Source organism: Carettochelys insculpta, chromosome 2 (assembly GCF_033958435.1).
Source record: "Carettochelys insculpta isolate YL-2023 chromosome 2, ASM3395843v1, whole genome shotgun sequence".
In the NCBI taxonomy this organism is placed as follows: domain Eukaryota; kingdom Metazoa; phylum Chordata; order Testudines; family Carettochelyidae; genus Carettochelys; species Carettochelys insculpta.
The window spans coordinates 209,219,887-209,241,166 of record NC_134138.1 but is presented as its reverse complement, the minus strand read 5'-3'; the positions used below and the strand labels follow the sequence as shown (position 1 = coordinate 209,241,166).

The following is a 21,280-nucleotide window of genomic DNA, read 5'->3' as shown; positions in this document are numbered from 1 at the left end:
TTTACTAATGCTACATCTACACTAGAAACATCTGTCAACAGTAACGCCTGTTGACAGAGTTGTGTTGACAGAAACTCTGCCGACATAGCGCATCTACACACAAAAGCAGATTGACAGAGCAATCCACTCTGTTGACGGAGAGCAGCCAGGCTGCCTGACCCTCTGTGGACAGAACAGGTGACTGGATGCTCTGCAGACAAGGCTGCCCAGTGAACCAGAAGTCTTCTCTGTCGACAGAAGTGTCTACTCTGCGCTCCTGGTGACAGAAGCATTATTCCTCAAATTTTCAAGGGATAACACTGTGGAGACAAATGCAGAGGTCAAGACTCTGTCAACAGAAGGCTTTACATATGTAGACACTCCCTGAGTAATGTCAACAGAAGCCCCTACTGTCAACAAAACTCTCCAGTGTAGACACAGCGTAAGAAAGATTCATCAGGAGTTCTCAAGCCTGAATATAAACTGCTCATTTGTCAAAACTGTACCATACAATGCTTTTTCATAAAATGCAACAAAATGAAATTGATCAAACCACATATAATGAGAAAACAGACACCTTAATTTTTTCAATATCAATCACAGCAGATAAGGAATAACATTTCAGCTTGGTTATTCAGTGTTGTACCAAAGTTCTTATGTGTTCCCCATAATGGCAGTATTGGAGTGCCTGCTCTTATTTATTGTATTTATCCTCACAAATAAGAACAGGCTATTTTTCCATTGTACACATGTAGAACTAAAGTACAGAGAAACTAAGATACTTGCCTAAGGTGAGAGACAAAGCTTGTGGCAGAGCAGGGAACTGAACACCAGTCCCATGCCAGTGCATTAATCATCAGACCATTGTTCCTTTCTGTTTCAGTACTATCTTTACTCTCAATTAACTCATGCATTGTTCAGTATCTTAAAAGGAAGCATATGGAACAAAGGAGGGTTCAAACCATATTGCAAGTACTAATCACAAGCTTACTGTAGCAGAATTATCTCAGTATAGCATTAATTTAAATCTTTATTTATACTGATAAATGCATAGCCTCAGGCAGACCATTACAAATGTCGAGAATGCTACATGGGGCCTAATTCCAGGAGTGAAATTCTATGCATGTTGCAGTCCTGCCTTGATTTTCTAGTAATGTACTTCATACACTGAATCAGAGAGTGGCCCAAATCAAAACTGGAAAGCTAAGCTACCGGAATATTAGAAGCCTGAACATATATCCAGACCCATATTTCCTACCAATTTAATAGGCCATTTTAAAAAACCTGGTATTGACCTTCCCCCTATCCCTCAAATTTAAGATTTTTGAAATCTGGATTTTTAAAAGAGAGATTATGCATTTAAAACTCTTGCTGTTTATTTTTAATACGTTCGATAATTTTTGTAAGTATTTCCTAACTTGTCTATATCCCTGTACAGGGCTGAATAGCTGATACTTGTATTGCTATGTGAACAAGAATTTAAGATTGATGCAGAAACAGTGGTGGGGTTGATGACCTGATTGCACGGCAAACTAATTTTTGTGAATAAGGCTTTTAGAGCCAGATGTATGAGGAAAGTACTTTAAAATTCGTATCAGTGTTCAGCAAAATCCAGCTGACTTCCAAGTGGCCTAATTTTTTTAATAACATTATAGGAAGAAATTAATTTACAGTGAAAGACTACTTTGCTGTAGCAGCTAATACTACATTTACATGCCTCTATAATTTACTTCACTTATTGCTGTCTCATATTAATATTCATTATAAAAGTCCTCGTCTAATATTGCTTGATTTGACAGGAATACATTAGCTACGTCCAATGCTTTACAATGTATTCACACAATATTAATACAATCAGATCCTACGATAATTGTTATTATTTAAATATCAAAATTATCTTTTTTACTTGATTACCCCCCCCACCATACACACTTAAGAAAATGTGGACACTGCTCAATGGTGTCTCTAAAATCAGTATGTAAAGAGTAACAGGGGCAGACATGAACCCTTTCTGGTTAGTCTAAGAATACAGCGGTTGTTGATTCTTGTTAACATGTCCATTTCAATTATCTTCTACAGATCCTACTTGAAAGTAAAACATTTCTAAAAGTTTCTTTAATTTGGATTTTGTAAACTATATATTTTTTTACTAATAAGCAGATTTTTGTTCTTGAAGAAACCACTATTTGAAATTTTTCCTTATTGATAAATAATCGAGGATCATAGTGTTCTATTAAGTGTCACGCAACCTGGACCAATCCTGTCTCATTAAACATGTCTGGGGAAAATGCACACTGACGTTGAAAGGTAAATGAGGCCAATTATTTTCTATCAATTTAATTAATTTTTTGAAACATGTTTTAGAATAATTATTATTCCAAATGCTCACTGGTCTATATAATGTGTTTAATTCATGATATCATGGGAAACCACAACATAGGGACACTTAAAATATGGATTTGTACAATGGATTAACAGTGCTGGGCAAAATTAGTCTTCTTAAAGTTCTCTCCAAACAGTAATTCACATAATCATGTCAATAATAATCCAAATCTTTAGCAGTACTTAACTGCACAGTAACCATTCAAAGGCTCTAAATGAGGTAGATTACTGTGGTCCATTGGGCCACGCTGGTAAGTCTTTAAAGAACTCCCTATATATTACTTACAGTACATACTTATAAAACTGGAAAACTGTCTATACATAAAGGCAATATGAAGTGAAGAGCATTAGCATTTCTTTTAAACCTGGAAACTGTGCATCTAGCATCCATCAGAATGGCTGATGGGACAAATAAAAATTATTGGTAGTCATAAAAATAAAAAAAGCAATAAAAGAAATCACATAATTGTGGAGATGACACAATATTAGGTATCTCCATCAGAATCATTTTCATAGTGTCCCATTTGAGGAATCTACAACAGTACATTGGAGCTCACTTGCTATAATCCATAACTTAGCACAGGTTGAATTTGCCAGACAACGGAAGGTCAATATTTTCTATCACCTTACTCACACTTCCACTGCTTACTGGGCTCTTAGAAAACATATAGTGCACATTAGGCTATGTTTAGACTTCAGGCTCAGAAGAGACCTGCCAGTCAGGAGCGTTCTGTCGACATGTCTGTGCATCTCATTCCACAAGGAAGAAGGGATGTCTCAACAGAGGGTTTTTGATGACATTTGGCCCCATGTGGATGGCCGAAGTGTCAGAAAAGCCTCTCCTGACAGAACTGTCAGCAAAGAATATATAAATTGTGGTGTGCAATTTGTGTATCCTTTGCCGACAGCTCCCCGCTGTCTAGCCATAACCTTACAGCTAAATAAGGGAACTGAGACTATCTGTAAATAAACTTTATGGGACCATGGGAAACTTGGCCACACCCAAGCAGTCAACTGGCTAACTAAAATCATGCTGGATTACAGAATTTTCCAAACGAGAGAGTTTTGTTTTAGAAGGGTGCTTTCCAAATTGGGGTTTCCTTTCGAAGGAACGCCATCTACACAGCTATTTTACATTTTGAAAGCAGCACTTTTGATTCTCCAGGTGGCCGCCATTATCCAAATGAGGTTCTGAATATTCATATCAGTGCCTCATTAGCATTTTTGAACTGCTGCATTTACTTACCCCATCTGAAAGGGAGGGGTAGTGTAGACGTGGCCATAGTAAAATTAAATTAACATGTGCCATATCAGTATTAGACTTGCCGTGACTAGTCTGGCTAGAATTCTACTGCAGCACTACATATGTAGTCAGGTAACAAGACAAATACAATGTCATAAAACAGATATAAACCAGAATTTGAACTAACTGTAGAACACTAATTTAACCGTAAGAAAACAAGAGAAAATAAGTCGATATTCTTTTTCTATTTGTATCATACAGCCTCATTACTTTGATAAAAATATAAATGCTATATCTGTCTTGAGTACCTCTCCAAGAAAATAGATAATGACTACAAAGATAAATACATGTTCTTGAGTTTTGCGTTAAAAGGACATAGTACTGAAGAGGGCTAGCTCAGTCATTGGGAAGTATTCCCTGTCAATTCCAAAATGTCCATGGCTATATTCATGTCACCCTATTAAAAGAAGAAACATACACTACAAATATGTAGGACTGGAAATGTCAGCAGTATATATCTCTGCTTCTAAAATGACAGCCATCTTGAATAGAAATATCAACTGAGTGTGAGGAAGTTAAAAAGACTAATTTTAGACTACCACAGGTCTATGGCACATGATAGCAGATGTTGTGACTTCTTGTTTTTTTGCTACTGTTTGTGGGGTTTTCAGATTAGCATAGCTCCATTTGGCACCAACCTCTGAAAACTCTCATGGAAGATGAAGTTTTTATTTTTTTTTTCTTATTTTTTAAAGTACAAGAAAAATCATTCCCTGAAGCAAAGACTCGGAATTGGATTTCCAGCCCCAAAGCATACTATCGTCGCTCATGCCAGACTAAGATACTGCTGTAGAACATGAATATTTACAGGGAGAGTTTTAACAAGCTGGAAGTAGAAGATCAGTTAAAAGGTGAAAAACTCCACCAATTTCCTCCCATCATTTAAAATTAGCTATGAGATGATGAAATGTCACAAAATATCATGAGGGAAACCTGGAAACAAAAGTCACAAAGACAGGGATAAACCACAGAGTACTAGTAATAGAGAGATAGCCATGTTAGTCTGTATTCTATCAAAACAAAAGAGCAGTCATGTAGCACTTGAAAGACTAACAAAATAATTTATTAGGTGATGAGCTTTTGTGGGACAGACCCACTTCTTAGATCTGAAGAAGCGGGTCTGTCCCACGAAAGCTCGTCACCTAATAAATTATTTTGTTAGTCTTTCAAGTGCTACATGACTGCTTTTTTTGTTTTCATACAGTACTAGGTTTCACAACTCTCTCTGGTTTGGAATTAGGCAGATCCTTTGGTAACTCAAAGTGCTTACCATAAAAAATTTAGTGCTTCCTAACTGTTGCCACCTTAGTCAGGCTTTAGGATCCATACTGCCTGGTGGATTGCCCAAGGACTATCTGGTTAACTTTCAAGATACTTACATCAGTCTTGTGTATGTCAGTATGCAGGCCCACGGCCAGGGGAGGCAAGGAGGGCAAATGCACAGGGGCCCAGAGATTCAATGGAACCTGGAGCTCCCAGCTGCCACCGCTTCTACTGCGGTGGTGGCAGGAACTGGAGAACCACGACCCACTGAAGTGCTGGCAAGTGCCACTCTGCACAGCTCTGGACAGCTGAGTGTCCTTAGCCCTACCCCTTCCACCTTTGGCCCTGCTTATGGGGCTGCAGAACCATCCTCACGCATACATTGCCTGACAGCCCACGGTGGCTGTTGGAAAGACCAGTAATGGGGTATAGTGGTTGGTATGGACTGAAATATGTGATATAAAAATAATCTGCAAATTCAGACACAAACTTCTGAAGACTGCTCTGGTTAGCATCCAGTGATTGAGATATTGTAATCTTCCTGTATTTAAAATAAGAAAACAACTGTCAGTGGATGTTGATATATTAATGGCAACCACAACTAGTAAACTGGTAGGGCGAGTGAAGTGAGTCATCTATTAATGGCACTTTCAAATAGATCTGCTGAGGGTATGCTAGAAACATCACTTTCAGCCATTAAACCAGTGGAACAGAAAATAGACACCTTTGGACCAGAAAGAGTAAAAACCTGGATGTAGCAAAGAAAAGGATTTAAATTGTACAGCAGATGTCTCAGGGTTCCCATGATAATGTAGATGAACTTGAAATGCTCTTCTGGGGGCTCTAATGTAAGAGAATATCTTTTCGCATGCAGAAATATAAACTTGGAAAGTGTGGTCAAAAAGTGCACCTGACAGGAATTTTGCTCACCCTTAGTACTGAGTGGAAATAAACAAAATGAATCTGAAAATGATGTTATCTACATTTTCATTAACAAAGATCCAGCGGATCAGACTAGGGATAATTGTGAATCCCTTCAAAAGCATATTTTTCAGTTAAGTGTAAGGGATTGGAAGAAACAAAACAAACTAAATTCTGATTAAAAGTTGTGAGGGGACAATATTGCTTGTAAATGTAGATCATGGAGAATAAGAACATACATTTGAATTGTCTTATAATGTCTAAGTCTACAAAGACAGAAAGAAAATATTACAAATGTTATAAGAGTAAAAAGCAATTACTCTTTCAGTCAATTACTTTAAAGCCACCAATCTCGTTTTTATGACACAGTTAAGAATAGAGAGATTATTGCTCTCAAGACAAGATTCATACAGCTCTGTGGCTTACACAACCATGAAAAAAATCTATACCCAGCAATTAAAATTGCTGGGTTTTGATTTGTATGTTATTTATTGAGAACTCATCAAGTGGGCTGTACTGTACAAAACGCAGAAAGATAAATAGTTATTGACCATGCAGGATACAAACTAAGGGACTGATCTTTAGCTTTGAGCATGTACATAGTTTCACAGAAGCCAAAGGGACTAGTCCTTCACTTAAAATTAAACATAAGCATAAATGTTCACCACAATGGAACCTAAATTACAGCACTGTTCAACTGCACAATACACCAGATGAAAAGGCATATGCAGACGCACATTTGTGGAAGAGGAAAGGGTAGTCATGTGCACATATTTCTTCAGTGGATTAGAGGTGCATGGATTTTTAAGACTAAACGGCTCCGTTCTGATAATCTACTCTGACACATGTATAACACAAGCCATAGGACTACCCTGAATGAGTTCTTGTTTGGTAAACTTTTCCAATGGTTAGTTATCCTCACTTAAAAATTTGCGCATTATACCCAAACTGATTTTGTCTAGTATCATCTTCCAGCCACTGGATCTTCTTATTCCTTTGTCTTCTAGACTGAACGGACTTATCAGTTTCAGTTTCTTTGTCCTTAACTCTTTCCCCCTGCATTTCTTCTTCTCAACTTTTGCTTCCTTTATCAATTTTCTATAGTTTTTAGCCTTAACTTTCTTGCATTGCTAGCAGCTTCCCATAATACTAATACATCTTACTGAAGAAGTGTTTTTAAAAGAGGGTTTTTAGTTTTGAGAGAGTAGTTGTCTGATATATCAGCATAGCAAGGGGCTGGGCTACAGAAGCAGGAAAGTAAATCTGAGTACAATTAGATTCAAGAGGGTGAAACTGAAACATGTATCCTAAGATTTGTTTTTAAGAGGGTTGTATCTCATATATTTAGAATATAACTAAAAGCTTTTCCTGTTTTTTTTTTTGGCAATGACAGATACCAGAGTTAATATGGCTAATTAGTATGGCAGATGCTGAAATAACACTATTTTAGATATATTATAATGGAAATAAAATATGCTTTGAGGATGACTGTTTGGCCTAACGCTACTCCCACTGATTTTTTCTGAATGTCACCCTTAGAATATTGGACCTATATAGAACTACAGCTTCTGTTGTTCCAGTTTCTACTGGGTGCAGCAGAATGGCTGGAGGGGTGTGTGTGTAGTATGAGGGGACCTGTTTTGTGGAGGCTGTTAAGGGGTTCATCACCTAATGTTGACTTATATTGTTACATTTGCCAGTTGACGATAGCATGCATTCAGCACACCTTTTTCACTCTTCTAAGTAGGGGCTATGGGAGTGTGGCTTATCTTTACTAGTTCTTACCCTGATTTGGAGTTAGAGACCCTATGCATTGCTTGGGTCTGCACTGCTCATCTTCATATCTAATACAAAGTGAAAACCACAAAACACCCCCAGGTAGCACAAAGAATCACTGTTATTCTTCTACATTAACAACTGTTTCACTCAGAAGCTTGAAGATATTGGAGAGCTTCAAGGAAGATATCTTTCCCCAGTTGTACTTCTATGGAGAGCACTGATATAATTTTCCAGACACTCAAAATATTAACAACTATCTGCAAGTACAGGGTCATGGGCGTGGTTCCAAAACATTGCAAATTAGTCCATAAACTAATAAACAAGCAGATTAATATAATAAATCTCTAATCCTAAGAGTTTATTATAAATGGGAGAAATATTGCAATGCTAAAATCTCTTGTCAGAGACCAATGGCTACGGTGACTTGACCCCCGCCTCAGTAACTAGCTTCAGGACTGTTTAAGCAACAGCAAAGCACTACACACTCTGGAAGGAGCAACTTGCAGACAAAGTCTATTGTCTCATGTAACCGGTATTCAGTTTATATGACAAAGCTGATGAGTGTACAGATACTGCTTGATAAACTAGAAATTATTCCAAGAGTTTCAGCAACAAACAAGCTGACAATGGAAATGCAATCAAAGCCTCTATTAAATGTTCTAGTGTAAAATACATATGTCCTACACTAACAAAAGCATTTTGCTTTCTATCTACCTGGATAGGATAAGCCAGCCTTATGAATGACAGAAGTTTGCTCTGATGGCCTATTTGGCATAAAATGGTTGTCCAGGCAAGTCTAATCAAAAGCAGCTGGGTCCACAGAAAATGCATCAGCTGAGTCTACATTACAGAGTTCTGTCAACAGAAGAGGCCTTCTGTCAATAAAATTAGGGAGCGCCCACACTACAAATGAGTTCTGTTGAGAATCTGTGGACAGAACATAGCAGTTCTCCTAGAAGAGTTCTGCCTTGACCATACGAGGCATAGCACCTCTCTTGACAGATTCTGTCAACAAAAAAATAGTGTAGATGCTCCAGAGCACCCTCTGTGGACAGAGAAGGTTTCCAGTTCATCAGGCAGAGCTGTTTGCAGAGCTTCCAGTTAGTTGTTCAGTCAACAGATGGATGGGCAGTCTTGCCACTCTCTGTCGACAGAGGGCATTGACAGGCGAGCTTATACTAGGTGTTGACATGTTTTGTAGACAGAGGTTCTGTCGGGAAATATCTGTTGACAGCAACTTCTGTCAACAGAAGTCTGTAGTGCAGACACAGTTATTGTGTTCATATCACGAAACCCTTAGTTGCAACATACAGGCTACATTTACACTACATTCTGCTTCCAGAAATGGAATGCAAATAAGTGAGATCAAAAATGCAAATGAAGTGTAGATTTACATATCTCATGCCTCATTTGCACATTCTCTTGCAGTTTCACTTCCAGAAGAGGTTTCTCCAGAAATAAAAACAGCCATGTAGACGCGGTTCCTTCAAAAACAAACCTGATTTTCGAAAGAAACCTTCCTATTTTGTTTCAGGAAGAAGAGTTCTTTCAAAAACAGGGTTTATTTTCGAAGGTACTTTGTCTACATGGCTGTTTTTGCTTCTGGAATAGCCTCTTCCAGAAGCACAATCATGTGAGATATGTAAATCCATGCTTCATTTGCATTTTCAATCTTGCACATTGGCATTCCACTTTTGGAAGCAATGTACCCACAGGCATAGAGATGCAATAAAAATATTTTATTACACATTAATAATCAATTGATGTGCTTATAAATTATTGTATTTTGTGTTACCATGTGATGGCACTAGAAAGAAAAAGAAAGAAAGAAAGAGGTGTTCTTCTACACAAAAATATAAAGGAAATCTGTTGTTTCTCAAATTACTACTGAGTTCAAATGCAAAAATTGTACTACTGCCTGTGGAATACTGATAAAATTTTGTGCTGCAATTAATTATGGATGGTCTAAAATATGGAAAAGTCAAAGCCAAGGTAATTTAAAGTCAAGGATGAAGGGGCTTGATCAAATGTTCCAAGTTGGGGTCACACTGAATTTTTCATGAATGTAATCAAGATGTTAGATAATTGTGCATCCATAATCTGCAATTCTCAGGCATGTAATGATAGCATCTATGAAACTATGTGCCATTTGCTCTGTTGATGCCAGGCTACATCTACAACTCTTACTTTCTAAATAGCATCTTAAAAAGCAGACATCCATTGTGGGATTTTGAAAGTTACCTGGGGGTTAAAGATGTCCAATCCCATTAAAATTAATGGGAATTGGGGTGTCCAGGTCCCCTAGCTGTATCTCACCATTAATGTATAAATTAACAAGCAATGATTTAAAAAGACTCACATGCTATTCCAAACATACAACTCTGGTGTCCCTTCTCCAAGATATATGAAGCAAGGAGTGCATACGAACCAGAAATGCATAAAATATTCAGAAGTGAAAATCATCAGTTGTCATGCAGTTGTGAATGAAGAGGTTTGTGAAGGGAGAGATTTACGTAGCAATAATCTCTACAGTCCTGGACACAGCAGGCAGCCCATTAAGGCTGACCTGCCTTTAATGACTGAAATAGTATTTAGCCATTATACATTAAAATTACTGCAGGCTTGCTGATACAACAAGGGGTGATGTCACGAAGCATTGTTACTCTATATAAACATGTACTGCACTACACTACCTTTTTGGGCGTTAGAATATTTAAGAGTTCCAGCTATTTGCAGGTGTATTCACAGTCTATAACATTTTGGCACACTTTATACTTGGACTGTACATTCAGTGGATCCGAAAGCCACCATGGACCCCAGGGCAAGGTAGGAGTGGGGGTCTGGTGCCATACCGTGGAAAGGGCATAGCCAAGTTCTGAAGGGGTGTGGCCAAGAGCAGTCAGCACTTAGCATTGCCGGGACCACAGCGCTGACCCCATCTTCCTCACAGCCACACAGAGCATATGAGCAGAACTGCTATGGCACTTCAAAGGGGCCCAGAGCAAATGAACCCCTTTTCCTCTCTCCCCCTGTCAGGGGGCCTGTGTACATTAAATTGCTCTGAATCTAACAGTAGATTTCAGTTAATATAAAATATTATCATGAATTTGAGATATATTAAACATTCATATCTTTTTATAACTATTCGGACTGCTATAAATTCAATTTATGTTCTTAATTAAGAGAAAATTATATTAAAAAGCTGATATGATGCAAAAATGTTAAAACATTGAGGTGCTGTCTGTAACTACTTTTCTAATAGGAGTCCTTTTCCAGGCCTGGTCCTGGAGATGAATTTCAAATGCAGCCCTGTATATATCTGAAATAAACATGGATTTGACAATTTTGAGCCATAATAGAAATGTGTTAGGCAAAGAGGCACTCTCTGGAATTGTGAGTGGAGAAGTCAATCAGCGTCACAAACATCCCAGGGCAAATAACACAATGCGTATATTTAATTTCCTCCGTTTCTCAGAAGAACTCACTGAGATCGCTTGCACACCTTGTGACATGTTCTGAAGGCTCCCAAAGCTAGGGGTGATACAATTACTTCTCTGCCTTAGAAGAAGAACATGTGTACATACATCTCACAATGTTTATGGTGACCGGCATGATACAAGCTCTCATTTGCTACCTAACACAACATTCTTCACTGACGAACACTATGACAACAAAGTGTTAAGTTTAGTGATTACATGAGGCCTCATCAGAGCTGTTGTGGATCACCGCACAGTTGTGGATGGTGAGCAGTTGCCCCAGGACTCCCTTCTGCCACCACTGCTACTACTGCAGCCGTGACAGTGGCCATGACCCTGAGCCCTTTAAATCACTTATTTAGCTCTCCACGGTTCTCTCCAGGTGGCATTTAGGGCTGCCTGGAGGGATGCTAGCTCTCTTCCCAGCACCCCTCACCTTTCCCTACGGCCTGGGCAAATCTGTCAGGTCCACTGATGGTGAATTTTAAACTTGCAAGCATTGTAAGCTTGCAATTCAAATTAGAAAGACAATTATGCAATTCACACAAAGATCTTGCTGCAGATTTTACAGCTAGAACTCTACACCACCACAACTACACAATTACTTTGCATAACTATGGTGAGAAACAGTTGAGTTTATAGTCTAGTCAAAACTAATCAATACATTCTTCAATTGCCTAATTTTACTAAGAATGATGTTTTGGCCAATATGTCTCAAAATGAGGAGGATTTTTATGCAATTCCCTAATCCTGTGCAACTCTAACCATCTTCTCCTAAACTGTTTCCTCTCCTGGAGAAATTAATTGATCACCCCTACTTATTTGAAGAGTTATATTTATCCAGTAAGAAACAGTACCAGCACATTAACCAGAGCTAACCAATATAGCTCAAATTTTGATATTGAAAGACATTCCACACAGTGTAAAAATACTCAAATTGGTCAAAGAAATTTGAACAACAAATCTTACAAAAATGGGTATTCTGTGAGCAGAAAAAGTAGCTAACCTTCGCAAATAAATTATGAATTGTTCAGATTGGGCTTGTTACTTACTCATTGTCACTCTTTCTCCTTCACATACTACATACATCAGGAGGAAAACTGTGTAATCTTAGAAGTTAACTAGTTTCACTTTTAGAAAAATGATTCATTGAATTGGATGTGAGGTTTCCTTTTGCAATAGCAGCATGGGTCAGACTAGAGGTTGAGAACTCAGTTTCTCAACTCCCTGCACCAAATTTAGCCCTAGTGTAAATGGCTGCAATTACAATGAAGTCAGTGGAGCTGCACCTGTTTACTTAGGTCTGAATTCAGCTTCTAACTTCTAAGACCTTACATGATGGAAAATATTTTCCAAGCTAGACATACAGATTGCAGATTGGATGTGTCTGACACACCAAGAAATGAGCAGAAAAGATCAAGCTGTCAAAGACAATGGAGACTAAATATGACACAATGCAAATATTCAAAAAGAAATCTAAATAAGCCCAGAATCTATAGTTTTGCATTTTCCTTGTATTTCAGCAAAAATTGTAAAGCAGCAATTTGAAACTGTAATGAAATATGAATCAGGATTCTTGGTGATGGCAACTGTGAATGTTCCAACTACAGATGTCAGCCAGCTTTTTGTATTTGAAAACCAGGTTAGAAGTGCATCTCAATAAACCTGTATAATTTTCACAAAGGGATATGCTAGGAGTGTCACTCTTTTCAGCACACTACATAACAATGAAACAGACTGTTGTGTCATTTCTGTCACCTCATCTCTACTTTTTGCCATCTGTTCTTGATATTGTGCTCTCTTCCTCTAAGTTCCCCCCCAGTCATTTTGGCAGTGTCTACACTAGCAAGTACATTCAAAATTAGGATCAGAAGACCGAGCTCTTTCGAAAGAACCCACGGAGCATCCACACACACGCACTGCTCTTTCGAAAGTAACTTCAAAAGAACTGCCACGTTCTTTCAAAGTCCGTCCTCTGTTCCCGGGGTGGGAAGAGCGCCCTCCTTCCAAAGATAATTTCGAAAGAGAGTAAGTGTAGAGGCTCCATGGCCCGCTCTTTCGAAAGAGGGAGTCCTCCATGGTGCCAATCAGCTGGCAGGCGGCGGTGCCGCTCATAGCACAGACGGAGCTCTATGGTTCTAGCATCTGGCTGTGCTTAAGGACGCAGGCTCCCAGAAACCCTCAGGCAGGAAGCTGAGAGTGTGCAGGCAGCAGTGAGGCCATGCTGATCTCCAGCTCACCAGCCACCGCGATGGCCAGCCAGTCCCCCACACCACCCAGACCCATGGCTGGCCAGCCACCCAGACCCCCGCCCACCCCAGCAGCCCTCCAAAGACAGGGGGGAGTCATCCCAGGAGATGGGTCAGGCCCCGAAGCATCAAGCCCCCTCCTGGACAGAGGCCAAGAACCAGGACCTCCGCTCCCTACGGGAGGATGAGGAGGTTCTCCAATAAATGGGAGTCCGTCGCTGCAATGTGGTCGCCTTCGAGCGGCTGGCAAAGGGGCTGCTTGGCCGCAGCTACCCCACCCACACACCGGACCAGGTCTGGTTGAAGGTGAAAGAACTGCAGCAGGGGTATTGCAGAGCCCAGGACGCAGCCGGGCGGTTGGAGGCAGCCCCCACAAGCTGCTCCTACTACAAGGAGCTCCTCCACTTCCTGGGGCCGAAGGAGGCTGCACCCCCCACCATCCTCCTCGACATGTCCATGGCTGACACTGAGCCGGAGACAGCGACAGAGGTCAAGGAGCATCTGGGACCATCAGCCAGCTCCAAGCAACCGCGGACAGCACAGCAACTTGACCCCACCAGCGACAACGAGAGCTCAAGCGAGTGAGCCCACATCATCGACCTCCCATCCAGGCCGTCCAGCCAGGCTCTGTCTGACTGTGCCTCACCTGACTTCCCGGAGGAACCCATAGGTAGGTGGTGTGCACAACAACCTCCCTAGTGCCCAGGGAGAGAGTGTCAGGTCCCACCCAGGGTGGTCACAGGCATCCCACATGGTCACCAGCCCAGATGCATGTGGACTCTGGACAGCTATGCTCCCTGGGCTCCAGGGGATGATGTGCGGCACTCAGCACCACATAGATGGGCCAGAACCACGGGCTGGCCAGACTTGGAGGAACCAGGGAACAGTGCAGGGGGGTATCCTCGGTACCCCTGCAGGGCACCCAGGCACATGGACCCTGGGAAGTGGGGTGGGCAGGACATGGGAATCTGCACCTGGGACTAATAGCCCATCCCCCCCCCCTTCTGTCTCCACAGCTCCTACAGCCAATGGCCGGACCAGCCCCACCAGGAGGTTGAGGGGGAGCGGCCTGGATCCTAAGCAGGGACTGTGCAGGGCCGCCACCAGGCCATCCGCCCACGCCACCAGGGTGAACTGAGTCTGTGCTCACGAAAGCTCATGCTCAAAACTTTTCTGTTAGTCTATAAGGTGCCACAGGACCCTTCATTGCTGTTACAGATCAGACTAACATGGCTACCCCTCCGATACTTGACACCATGCCAGAGTGTACCCCATCCTCTGGCCCCCACATGTGCACATCTTGCCTCATTGAGGATGGCCCCAACGGTGGCCCTGCCCACCCCGAACTGGTGCCCAATGGATCAGTGACTGTCCAGAGTGGCCAATTTCCAGAGGGCAATGGCCACCCTTTTCTGGAGTGGGCGCGCTGGCCTCATGCGGGTGTTCTGGTGCTCGAGGGCTGGAGTGAGCAGTGGCACAGCTCTAGGAATGTCCCCTTGGTCATCTGGAAATTCCGTAGCCACCGGTCATCGCCCCAGTCCTCCAGCACCAGCCAGTCCCACCAGTTGCTGCTTGTGGGAAAGCTCCACAGGCAGCAGATGCCCCAGGGGACTGGCTGGGAATGTTGCACCCTCAGGATGACTTCCAGGAGTGCGGCTAGTAGGCTGGCTGCCCACAGCCACTGCTGCCCGGCAGCCAGGACCATGGCCAGTGCGCTGGCCCCAGCCTCGATGAGGACAGGGGGCTGCTTGGGTTCCATGGAGGCCCAGGGTGCCTCCTTTGATCTCCTCAGTGTGTGAGCCTGGGCACAGGTGGGTGGCCCTTGAAGTGTGCAGGCTGAGGTATGGGATGGAGGGGCCCTTTAAGGGGATGGTGGGCCACGGTTCCGGAAGAGCTCGTCCGCCATGCAACCCTGCCTGCGAGACTTCCTGTGCCTGTACTTTCGAAAGAGCGCCCTGATAGCATGGACGCTAATTTTTGAAATTGCACTCCGGGACTTTCAAAAAAGCAGATCACACCTTCGGTCTGTGTTTCTCTGTGTGGACACTCCCTTTCAAAAAGGTGGCTTTCGATGTCTTGTTTCGAAAGCCATCCTTTTGAAAGGGGGCTGTAGTGTAGACGCAGCCTTCCTCTTTCCAAGTTCCTCATCTCCCCTTACCCTTTCAGCTTATCTCCTTTGTCTCCATTCAATACCACATCAGACGTTTGGTTGTACCAGATGCTGAACTGCCTCACCTGGACTCCATTTAAAGATTGTGCAAACTGGCTAGGAATTGTGTGCCATCTCAAGCCCAACAGCCATCTGTTCATTCTCAATGTCCTATTATATGAGAATTTTCTGTTTTCCAATAAATCATTTTTAAAGGCTTATAGAAGCTTGCTAATATTTGACAGATTCTTTCCGCAAAAAATGTCGCTTCTTTTAACCCTTCATATGATGTATAATCCCAGCTTCCCTACAATTTCTTATCCATAGCATCTGATTTTTGCTTCAGATTTCATGTACTATTATTTTTCTCCTATTTTCCTATCTGCACTTTCAAGTATAAAATCATGTGTATGAACTTGTCACCCTACTTGCATGAGAAAATAATGTATGCTGTCACAGCTCTGTGAACTGCAAAGCATTTTCAGATCATAGGCGTTGTGCTAGAAGAAAGGTCTGATACACACACAAGCGCACAAACACACCCAGCCTGGCTCATGCAATATTTATTTCTGTTCTCTTAAATAGAATTTTGCTTTGCTTGTTAGAAAAGAGTTTTGAATTTAGCTACATGGGACTTTCATAGGAATTTTGAGGGTCTGACCCTAAATCCCCAGTTCCTCTAGGCACTAAAATTCCACTGAAATCAACATGAAATGGGTACTTAAATACCTATGAGGATCTGGCCCAGCTTACGATACCCAGAAACAACACGTAACACTTTGATCTCTGTGTGTGAAATCTCTTTCAATGACTGCCACTACTGATATCAGATGTTAGACATAGGTCACCAGTTACTCATGGCCTCCAAAATATGGAGACAGAAGAAGATGAAATGATACTCAAATTCTCTGACCTTAAACCTTCAGGACTTGATTCATAGGAATTTATTTCCAGTGATGTGTCTAAATGTGGTGGAAAACACGCACTTTTTTCACCTCTCAAGCATTCTGCAAAGGGAAGGAAAATTAAGTGCTGGTGGTCCATATTAGCATAAATTGAGCATGAACTTGAGATTCAAATTCACATCCTATTTTTGCAGCATGTCAACAATATGTATATTAAACTGCCAACAAAGATCCAGTATTTTGAGTGGAGGGCACCTTCCTCTCAAATTGTTGTGATTGTCAGTACATCCATGCATTGCACTTTGCTGCTCCCAAGAATCTCACTCATTTAGACCAACTAGATGAAGCCCCTGACTGATTTTAGATGTTATTGAGAAAGGTTAAGACATTATGGACCTTCACAGAATGGAGGTTCTCAGAACTTGATTTCCTCCCTTAGTAGGCAGTGCCATCATTTGTTCAAGATTGTAAGCTGTACACCTTGCATGCATACTCACTGTTATTTACTACGGATTGACACCACTGACGAACAAAACATTTTAGGGAGAAGCAACACAACACACTGCTACTTCAGCTCCTGCATTAAATTGTACATTATGTGGTCATTTTCATCATCTTTATTGCATAGCACTGCAGGTTTCCTGATGTAGGAATTGTACAAGATAGGCAGAGCCAGTGAACAGAAATCTTGAACAGTGGGCTTTGGCTGATATGTTATTTACCATTTAATTACCATTGAATGTGATATATTAATGGTGCTGTGAACTTGACTCCTTCTCATCTTATTTAAGATGGTGAATTTATCTTCTGTGCACAGCTTCAGTGAAGATGAAGGGGAAAAAAAGCTATTTCCAAATAACCATGAGAGGAGGGACTCATAACAGAAGTTATTTAAAATGGGCTATGTAATTAATTAGGGGAACTATATGGAACAGCAAGATATTCAGATCAGTGATGTGAATGACAGTGTGTGATTTTTTTAGCCACATTTCCCAGAATGTATATATTTGGTGCACAAGACTGTCTTTTCCTTTTCTAAATTATTTGTATTCTGAAGAGTCTATGAACCACATGAGGGATGGAAAGCAAATGAAAAGAAATCTCAAATGACCCTGGGAATAATGGGTCCAAATAGTGCAGCTTTGTTTAGGAAATTTTAGCCGTGTGACTACGCAAAATCTTCATGCCATTTTCCTTTTATTACTGCAGAGAATGTTTACTATATAAATTGTGTTTAAATGTGAAGGTTCAGATCTGCTCAGTTACACAAATAGAAATCCGGAGTCCAGAATTGGGCTCCAGATATCTATTGATGATCCTTCTTTTTGGCCGGAACATTTTAGAAGTGAGAACAGCAAGCTTGGTGAGTTTTTCTGCCATGTCTTTAAATGTCAACACTTGGTGAGGGTGTGTAATATTTTGTGAAATTAATTTAGCCACATTATTTTCTTCTGCTTTGGTTTCTGAGTTGTTGAGTTCATGTCAGCATCCCTTGAAACAGAGTCTTCTTCAGCAGAGGTACTTTTACAATCAGATCTTTCAATTAGCATTTTCTCTTCTTTTTTCTTCTCCTCTACAAGACCCCAAGACCAAGCCCTGTTTTCATGCTAATCTGATATTAGCATGGCAACAAGATCCTCACTATTGCACACAGTTATACATGTGTAACTTCAGTGCTGTGAGTAGCATGGCTGAAATTAATGAGTTAACTTATACGAGCACTTACGGGTTTGCAGGTTTGGGGCCATGGATTTGATTTTTGTATATCAAGGTAGTGTCATTAAAAATTAAATCACTGTAATGGCCCAGTGGCAAAGCTAGTATAGATTTCTGAACCAACCACCAAAGGCATATTGTTCACATACAACACATACCCAATGATTGAATGTCTCCAGCAAGTTATTAATGAGAGCTGAAAAATAAAGAAACTTCTCCCCAGGTCAGCGCTTCTCTTCGCAACCATTACAGGGCAGTTTTCTTTCAAATATGCTGATATAAGCACAGATTCAAAATACTCAGCTCAGATATTCAGTAGATCATAAAACCCTTTCGGAGTTGACTGAAAGCCCCATAAAGTCAATGGAAAGACTCACGCTGGTTTTGATGAGATTTGGATTATCCTCTGAACAAATGTCTGCCTCAGATAAACAAAATAAAATAAAAACAATGCAAGCAAAACATTTTAACAATTACAAGTGGCAGCCTTTTAATATTTCATTTTTGTCTTTCTCCCTTGTCTGTAAAAAATCTGAAACGATCATTTGTACAGCAATAAGTCAGTCCTTTGCACAAAACTCACTCTGAGAATATCAACTAACTATTCCGTTCACTATCAAGTAAGAGAAATCCAACATAGAAAACTATGGATAAGTTTTATTTTATTTTATTTTATTTTGTAACTAGATTTCAGTATCTCTTTCCTTTCCCCACAGTGCTCCACAGTTATTAATGCTTTTAGTGTCACTCAAAAATTGTCTATATTCCGTATTAGAAAAATCTCATGATGCATCAGAAAGACCTTTATAAATAAGTGCCTTTTATGCCATATTCAGGTAAATGACAAGCCTGAGAAAAACCCCAATTTTTGAATAGTAATTATAACATTAATTTCCACATAACATAGATACTACATTTAGCATATGGCTTCTGATAAAGACCCTAGAAAAAGAATTAAATGCTTGTTTTGATCTATATTGTTGTTGAAACTCTTTCAGCTGTTCGTATATTTCTATTTAAAACACCAAATCCACTGACATAGGAGAGATTGTTCCAGATGAGCAGCTCTCAACAGCAATACTAGAATATTACACATTATTTGGTCATCATTCATTTTTTTCCTGTAAGACTTTGTGTATGATTTCATGAGTCTGATACAATAAATACATTGCAAGCAAACATAAAAGCAATTATTTATTGTGAACCGCTAAAATGATCTTCTATAAACTTACATCCTTCCTTTGAAATTTGCAACATAGTAGTCTATATTTAAAATACTAGATTTATTGAATTCCATTGACTTCACCTGACACTTGCATGGCTTTTGTCAGTAAGGAAAAAGAACTTAGTCTCCAAACAATAATTTAAAGAATATTATTCCAGCCTGAAGACTCAGTTTAGCAGAATAATTTGTATCAATAACACTTACCTGTTTATGTAGAGTGGAGATTACATAACCATTATCCAGCTCAAAATCATGCACTTTAAATAATAATGCAGTGTTTGAAATTTAGGACAATATGTCTTTTACCAGCAGTGCTTTACTCAGAAGCTTCTGGACACAATTAGTGCAATTTGCCACATTGTTTGTAGTTAAAACAAATGTGCCATAGGTAATTATGTAGATAGAGACATTGCATACAAACTACAGGATTTACAGCAGTTCCTTTGTAATAGCTCATTTGCCATAAATATTACTTGAGTCACACATATGCATTCTAGCCTAAAAGAATGGCAAGCCTCTTTTCACAAGAGAGAAGTCAGTTACATGACTATCTTACTCACACAAGCGTGTTGAAAAGAAGAGCAAAATCAATATTGCACAGAAAGATGGATCAAGCATGAATCAATGTGGCAAGCACATAACCAAACAGACATGAAGTTAAGCAAGAAAAATAAAACAACAAAGATTATCGCTTAACCTGTTTTGTCAGAGCTGGTATTGATGGTATTGGTAGTGATGGAAGTGAAGGTAGTCTTTGCGCTGTCCTTGGTAGTAACAGATTTCTGCTTATTTTTCATGGCTTCCAGTGCTTTGAGCTTCTTGGCATGTTTAGTGCCTTTGTAGTGGGCCGCAGCCTGGCTCTACAAAGGAGAACAAAATGAACCATGCAATCAGGCTCATTTCTAAGTTGCATTCTCTGTATTATTACAAATACAGACTACCTTTCAATAATGGGTACCGTTCACAATACATAGCCAGTGACCAAATTATATATAGAATGATGCCTAGGAAACAGGGGAAACCATATTCCAACATGCCCAACATGATAAATATTATCTAATGCTATATTATTTTCAGCTCAATATAATAGAGCTTTGCTCTACCACATGTAAAATACATCTCCATTATCAGTTTTGCTTTTAAGAGATTTTTGCTGTCACAGAAAGATTCAAAGTCTCAGAGAGCCGGGAGGAAGACATGTTTTCCCTCAAATAGGTCTACAGTTTATGCACTTTCTGTTACAAATTTCGCCACAGGTTTCTGTAGGGAATGATTTACATCTAACTTGGAAGCAGGCACTTTTCAAATAGAAAGCAATGATTGACCATCCAGAAATCCCCATCACCTAACAGCAAACTGACTTCAGGGCAGACATGCCAATGTATATCTGTGACAAAGACAGCCTTTGAAATTCAAGGTGAGAGGATCTTTTCAGTTTAGGACCCTCTGGCCAAGCCTACCATATTGCCAGATATGTTCTGGGTACTTGATGTAAGCAGATCATGGTCAAATTTGTATACTACAGATTTTCACACAACTCTAAAGAACTTTGAATCACTATTGCTTGAAGCATTCACTGTGATAACTCTTATGCTACATATTTTGCAGGGTATTTAAGGGTAAAACACATCTGATTTTAAAGTGGTGGTGATGTTGACACTCATCCTGAATAGTATCTTTGTGGCTCTTATGCAAAACAAAAACCAATCCTTCAGTTTAAAAAATTAATGGGATGTTACATGCTGCAAGTTTTCTGCTGCCAAACTTCAACCCTGATTTGTAGCTATTCTCTTTTTGCCAACAAACAAAGCCACTGATTCTTCAGGAAAGATCTCAATCTTTAACTATCATAAAGTCAAAAGCTAAATATTTTCTACTGTAGCATTGGAACTTATAGTGAAAACAGCAGGAATTTATCATGTATGGAACTGAA

General features: G+C 40.2%; 1 protein-coding gene across 2 annotated transcripts in view; it reads right to left on the bottom strand.

Moving 5' to 3' along the window:
• The window catches only part of ZNF385D (zinc finger protein 385D), a 724,747-nt gene that overhangs the window by 80,943 nt on the left and 622,524 nt on the right, over positions 1–21,280 (bottom strand). For both annotated transcript variants that reach the window (XM_074984479.1, XM_074984480.1), the window contains one exon: positions 20,045–20,207. In XM_074984479.1, coding sequence (XP_074840580.1) covers positions 20,045–20,207 — 163 coding nt within the window. The remainder of the gene's footprint in view (positions 1–20,044; positions 20,208–21,280) is intronic.